Below are 6,648 nucleotides of genomic sequence, written 5' to 3'. Positions count from 1 at the left end.
TCACTGCTCCCTCACAGCACCCTCCCCTCCCCCATCACTGCTCCCTCACAGCCCCTCCCCTCCCCCATCACTGCTCCCTCACAGCGCCTCCCCTCCCCCATCACTGCTCCCTCACAGCGCACTCCCCTCCCCCATCACTGCTCCCTCACAGCGCCCTCCCCTCGCCCATCACTGCTCCCTCACGGCGCCCTCCCCTCGCCCATCACTGCTCCCTCACAGCACCCTCCCTTCCCCCATCACTGCTCCCTCACAGCGCCCTCCCCTCCCATCACTGCTCCCTCACAGCGCCCCCCTCCCCATCACTGCTCCCTCACAGCACCCTCCCCTCCCCCATCACTGCTCCCTCACAGCCCCTCCCCTCCCCCATCACTGCTCCCTCACAGCGCCCTCCCCTCCCCCATCACTGCTCCCTCACAGCGCCCCCCTCCCCATCACTGCTCCCTCACAGCACCCTCCCCTCCCCCATCACTGCTCCCTCACAGCCCCTCCCCTCCCCCATCACTGCTCCCTCACAGCGCCCTCCCCTCCCCCATCACTGCTCCCTCACAGCGCACTCCCCTCCCCCATCACTGCTCCCTCACAGCGCCCTCCCCTCGCCCATCACTGCTCCCTCACGGCGCCCTCCCCTCGCCCATCACTGCTCCCTCACGGCGCCCTCCCCTCCCCCATCACTGCTCCCTCACGGCGCCCTCCCCTCCCCCATCACTGCTCCCTCACAGCGCCCCCCTCCCCCATCACTGCTCCCTCACAGCGCACTCCCCTCCGCCATCACTGCTCCCTCACAGCGCCCTCCCCTCCCCCATCACTGCTCCCTCACAGCGCCCTCCCCTCCCCCATCACTGCTCCATCACAGCGCACTCCCCTCCCCCATCACTGCTCCCTCACAGCGCCCTCCCCTCCCCCATCACTGCTCCCTCACAGCACCCTCCCCTCCCCCATCACTGCTCCCTCACAGCGCCCCCCTCCCCCATCACTGCTCCCTCACAGCACCCTCCCCTCCCCCATCACTGCTCCCTCACAGCACCCTCCCCTCCCCCATCACTGCTCCCTCACAGCGCCCTCCCCTCCCATCACTGCTCCCTCACAGCGCCCCCCTCCCCCATCACTGCTCCCTCACAGCACCCTCCCCTCCCCCATCACTGCTCCCTCACAGCCCCTCCCCTCCCCCATCACTGCTCCCTCACAGCGCCCCCTCCCCCATCACTGCTCCCTCACAGCACCCTCCCCTCCCCCATCACTGCTCCCTCACAGCCCCTCCCCTCCCCCATCACTGCTCCCTCACAGCGCCCTCCCCTCCCCCATCACTGCTCCCTCACAGCGCACTCCCCTCCCCCATCACTGCTCCCTCACAGCGCCCCCCTCCCCCATAACTGCTCCCTCACAGCGCCCCCCTCCCCCATCACTGCTCCCTCACAGCACCCTCCCCTCCCCCATCACTGCTCCCTCACAGTGCCCTCCCCTCCCCCATCACTGCTCCCTCACAGCGCACTCCCCTCCCCCATCACTGCTCCCTCACAGCGCCCCCCTCCCCCATCACTGCTCCCTCACAGCGTCCCCCTCCCCCATCACTGCTCCCTCACAGCGCCCCCCTCCCCCATCACTGCTCCCTCACAGCGCCCCCTCCCCCATCACTGCTCCCTCATAGCGCCCCCCTCCCCCATCACTGCTCCCTCACAGCGCCCTCCCCTCCCCCATCACTGCTCCCTCACAGCGCCCTCCCCTCCCCCATCACTGCTCCCTTACGGCGCCCTCCCCTCCCCCATCACTGCTCCCCTCACAGCGCCCCCCTCCCCCATCACTGCTCCCTCACAGCGCCCCCCTCCCCCCCATCACTGCTCCCTCACAGCGCCCCCTCCCCCATCACTGCTCCCTCACAGTGCCCTCCCCTCCCCCATCACTGCTCCCTCACAGCGCCCCTCCTCCCCCATCACTGCTCCCTCACAGCGCCCCCCTCCCCCATCACTGCTCCCTCATAGCGCCCCCCTCCCCCATCACTGCTCCCTCACGGCGCCCCCTCCCCCCATCACTGCTCCCTCACAGCGCCCTCCCCTCCCCCATCACTGCTCCCTCACAGCGCCCTCCCCTCCCCCATCACTGCTCCCTCACGGCGCCCTACCCTCCCCCATCACTGCTCCCTCACGGCGCCCCCTCCCCCCATCACTGCTCCCTCACAGTGCCCTCCCCTCCCCCATCACTGCTCCCTCACAGCGCACTCCCCTCCCCCATCACTGCTCCCTCACAGCACCCCCCTCCCCCATCACTGCTCCCTCACGGCGCCCCCTCCCCCCATCACTGCTCCCTCACAGCGCCCTCCCCTCCCCCATCACTGCTCCCTCACAGTGCCCTCCCCTCCCCCATCACTGCTCCCTCACAGTGCCCTCCCCTCCCCCATCACTGCTCCCTCACAGCGCACTCCCCTCCCCCATCACTGCTCCCTCACAGCCCCTCTCCCCCATCACTGCTCCCTCACAGCCCCCCTCCCCCATCACTGCTCCCTCACGGCGCCCCCCTCCCCCATCACTGCTCCCTCACGGCGCCCCCCTCCCCCATCACTGCTCCCTCACGGCGCCCCCCTCCCCCATCACTGCTCCCTCACGGCGCCCCCCTCCCCCATCACTGCCCCCTCACAGCGCCCTCCCCTCCCCCATCACTGCCCCCTCACAGTGCCCTCCCCTCCCCCATCACTGCCCCCTCACAGCGCCCTCCCCTCCCATCACTGCTCCCTCACGGCGCCCCCCTCCCCCATCACTGCTCCCTCACAGTGCCCCCCTCCCCCATCACTGCTCCCTCACAGCGCCCCCCTCCCCCATCACTGCCCCCTCACAGCGCCCTCCCCTCCCATCACTGCTCCCTCACAGCGCCCCCCTCCCCCATCACTGCCCCCTCACAGCGCCCTCCCCTCCCATCACTGCTCCCTCACGGCGCCCTCCCCTCCCCCATCACTGCTCCCTCACAGCCCCTCCCCTCCCCCAGCACTGCTCCCTCACAGCGCCCCCTCCCCCATCACTGCTCCCTCACAGCGCCCCCCCTCCCCCATCACTGCTCCCTCACAGCCCCCCTCCCCCCTCGCAGGAAGGAGTGCCTGGTCAGCTCCTCGGGGAACGACAACACTGAGAACGGGCTGCAGGGCTCCAAGGCCGAAGAGAAGGCGCCCAGCAAGGTGTGAGCCCTGCGGCGGCCGGAGCCTGTCTGAGCGCCCCTGGGCAGGGCCTGACGCTGCTGCTTGCCTCAAGCTCTAGTCCTCCGGGGAGCCCCGTCCTGTCCCCCCCCACGCCCCAGCCCCGGCTCCCCAGGAGAAGGGGGTTGGGGTTCGGTGGGAGGGTCAGGCGGCTGGGGCCATCCTCACACCTGTGCAGGTGGCTCTCCTCTGCCGCTGTCTTCTCCTGGAGAGCCGGCCTGTGTGGGGAGCTCTAACCCCTCTGGGGCGGGGTGGCCTCAGGGACCCTGGCAGGATCTGGGGGTGGAGGCTGGAGGGGTGCAGGGAGAGGCTTTGATGGGTTCCTGACCCCCCTAACCCCAGCCCCACGCCTGCACCTAGGGCTGGCTGTCCTGCAGGGGTGGGGGTGCCCTGGCCCACCGGCCTGCCCTCTCCGCTGCCGAGGGCTCCTGCAGGGCCGGCCTGCCCCCCTCCCGCTGGCTGTCCTGGAAGGAGTGCCCGCCAGGCCCTGGCCACTCCGCCAGGGCTCCCCTGACGCACAGGGGCCCCCTGGCCTAGGCGCGCCCCCCTCCCGCTGGCTGGCACCTGGTGCCCTCACACCTGCCCTGACCCAGGGCTGCGTATTGGCCCCCCTCCCGCCAGGGCTGGGCTCCGCCTCAGGTCCCCTCCTCTGATGCGGTGCCCTGGGGCTCCTGGCTGCTTGCTGCTCAGCTGGGCGCCCCCTCGCCATTCCCGGTGGGGAGGAGCGTGCGCCCACTTTCCTTTGCTTTTCCAAGAACCGGCTGCACCCCCGTGTGGGGCTAGACTGTGCCTTACCAGGTCCAGCTCCCCCCCTCACACCACCAATCTCACGTGGCACTGCTGACGGCTCCCCGTGACCGCCCCCCAGGCAGGTGCCGGGGCTGGGGCGTGTCACTGTGGGCCGTGGACACTGGCTGAGTCACGCAGACGGTGCCCAATGCGCCCAGGGGTCCATGGTGAGGATGTGGAGGTGTGGGAGTGGCCCCATGTGCGCTCCCTGCGGGTGGGGGGGGGGGAGTCAGAGGTGGCAGGAGGTGGCATTCGGAGGTCATGTCTGCACCCACTCCCTGGCGCTGTCAGGATCCCCGAGACCGCTCTCTGGGCCCCGGGAGCGAGGGAGGCGGGAGCCCCTTCCCCAGAGCGTGGGGCTGCCTCAGGGCTCCCCCTTCCCGAAAGCAGCAGCAGCTTCCCCAGGGCGGAAACAGGCCAGGACAGGGGGCGGGGGAGGAAACTGGGGGGCTGTGCTGGGCTATGCCCACCCCATGAGCTCAGGGTCGCCCTCCCCCCCAAGCTGCCCCCGTCCCTCTGTCCTTCTGCTCCCAGAACTCCTCCGGCGCTGCTCAGTTTCCTGGCATTGGCAGCAACAGAGCCAGTAGCAGGCATTTGGGAAACTTAAAGCTGCTTCCTGCAAAGCCACGCCCTCCCAGCGCCCCCTAGGCTGGCAGGCAGGCGCTTCCTGCTGGGAGAGGCCAGGGGAGGCTCAGGCCCTGGCGTAGGAGGCATCTTCTCTGAGCTCAGCGTGGCCATCTATCTATCTGTGGGTGTCCTAATACCTACTACCTCACAGGAAGGACGTGAGGGGGGCGAGTTGTGCTTAAAAAGTCTTTTGGGCTTGGAAAGTGACCTAGGAGGCCAGTGGGATAGTCAGTGGGATGTTCAACTTTGTCCTGTCCCCCTCTCTGTATCCCTCCTCCCATAACACACATCCTCCCTCCTCCCATAACACACACATCCTCCCTCCTCCCACTCCCTCCTCCCATAGCACACACCTCCTCCCTCCTCCCACTCCCTCCTCCCATAACACACCTCCTCCCTCCTCCCATAACACATACATCCTCCCTCCTCCCATAGCACACACATCCTCCCTCCTCCCACTCCCTCCTCCCATAACACACCTCCTCCCTCCTCCCATAACACATACATCCTCCCTCCTCCCATAGCAACACATCCTCCCTCCTCCCACTCCCTCCTCCCATAACACACCTCCTCCCTCCTCCCATAGCACACACATCCTCCCTCCTCCCACTCCCTCCTCCCATAACACACCTCCTCCCTCCTCCCATAACACATACATCCTCCCTCCTCCCATAGCACACACATCCTCCCTCCTCCCACTCCCTCCTCCCATAACACACACATCTCCTTCCTCCCACTCCCTCCTCCCATAACACACACCTCCTCCCTCCTCCCACTCCCTCCTCCCATAACACACACATCCTTTCTCCTCCCATAACACACACACCCTCCCTCCTCCCATAACACACACACCCTCCCTCCTCCCATTCTCTCCTCCCATAACACACAATCCTCCCTCCTCCCACTCCCTCCTCCCATAACACACACATCCTCCCTCCTCCCACTCCCTCCTCCCATTACACACACATCTCCTTCCTCCCACTCCCTCCTCCCATAACACACACATCCTTTCTCCTCCCACAACACACACCTCCTCCCTCCTCCCATAACACATACATCCTCCCTCCTCCCATAACACATACATCCTCCCTCCTCCCACTCCCTCCTCCCATAGCACACACATCCTCCCTCCTCCCATAAAACACACATCCTCCCTCCTCCCATAACACACATCCTCCCTCCTCCCATAAAACACACATCCTCCCTCCTCCCATAACACACACATCCTCCCTCCTCCCACTCCCTCCTCCCATAACACACATCCTCCCTCCTCCCATAACACACATCCTCCCTCCTCCCATAACACACATCCTCCCTCCTCCCATAACACACATCCTCCCTCCTCCCATTCCCTCCTCCCATAACACACCTCCTCCCTCCTCCCATAACACATACATCCTCCCTCCTCCCACTCCCTCCTCCCATAACACACATCCTCCCTCCTCCCATTCCCTCCTCCCATAACACACATCCTCCCTCCTCCCATTCCCTCCTCCCATAACACACACATCCTCCCTCCTCCCATAACACACACATCCTCCTTCCTCCCACTCCCTCCTCCCATTACACACACATCCTCCCTCCTCCCATTACACACACATCCTCCCTCCTCCCATAAAACACACATCCTCCCTCCTCCCATAACACACACGTCCTCCCTCCTCCCATAAAACACACATCCTCCCTCCTCCCATAACACACACACCCTCCCTCCTCCCATAACACACACACCCTCCCTCCTCCCATTCTCTCCTCCCATAACACACACATCCTCCCTCCTCCCACTCCCTCCTCCCATAACACACACATCTCCTTCCTCCCACTCCCTCCTCCCATAACACACACATCCTTTCTCCTCCCACAACACACACCTCCTCCCTCCTCCCATAACACATACATCCTCCCTCCTCCCATAACACATACATCCTCCCTCCTCCCACTCCCTCCTCCCATAGCACACACATCCTCCCTCCTCCCATAAAACACACATCCTCCCTCCTCCCATAACACACATCCTCCCTCCTCCCATAAAACACACATCCTCCCTCCTCCCA

General features: G+C 65.9%; 1 protein-coding gene across 1 annotated transcript in view; it reads left to right on the top strand.

The window, feature by feature from the left end:
• SCN4B (sodium voltage-gated channel beta subunit 4) overlaps positions 1-3,166 on the top strand; it is a gene marked incomplete at both ends in the record, with an annotated part of 18,865 nt that extends 15,699 nt beyond the window's left edge. Inside the window, one exon of the mRNA XM_079787775.1 lies at positions 3,073-3,166. Within this exon, the coding sequence (XP_079643901.1) occupies positions 3,073-3,166 (94 nt within the window). The remainder of the gene's footprint in view (positions 1-3,072) is intronic.
• Between the last annotated feature and the right edge of the window lie 3,482 nt (positions 3,167-6,648).

The sequence above is a fragment of the Cnephaeus nilssonii genome (assembly GCF_951640355.1).
Source record: "Cnephaeus nilssonii genome assembly, chromosome: 13".
In the NCBI taxonomy this organism is placed as follows: domain Eukaryota; kingdom Metazoa; phylum Chordata; class Mammalia; order Chiroptera; family Vespertilionidae; genus Cnephaeus; species Cnephaeus nilssonii.
The sequence above is the reverse complement of the archived record's forward strand: the minus strand, read 5'-3'. Positions and strand labels throughout refer to the sequence as shown.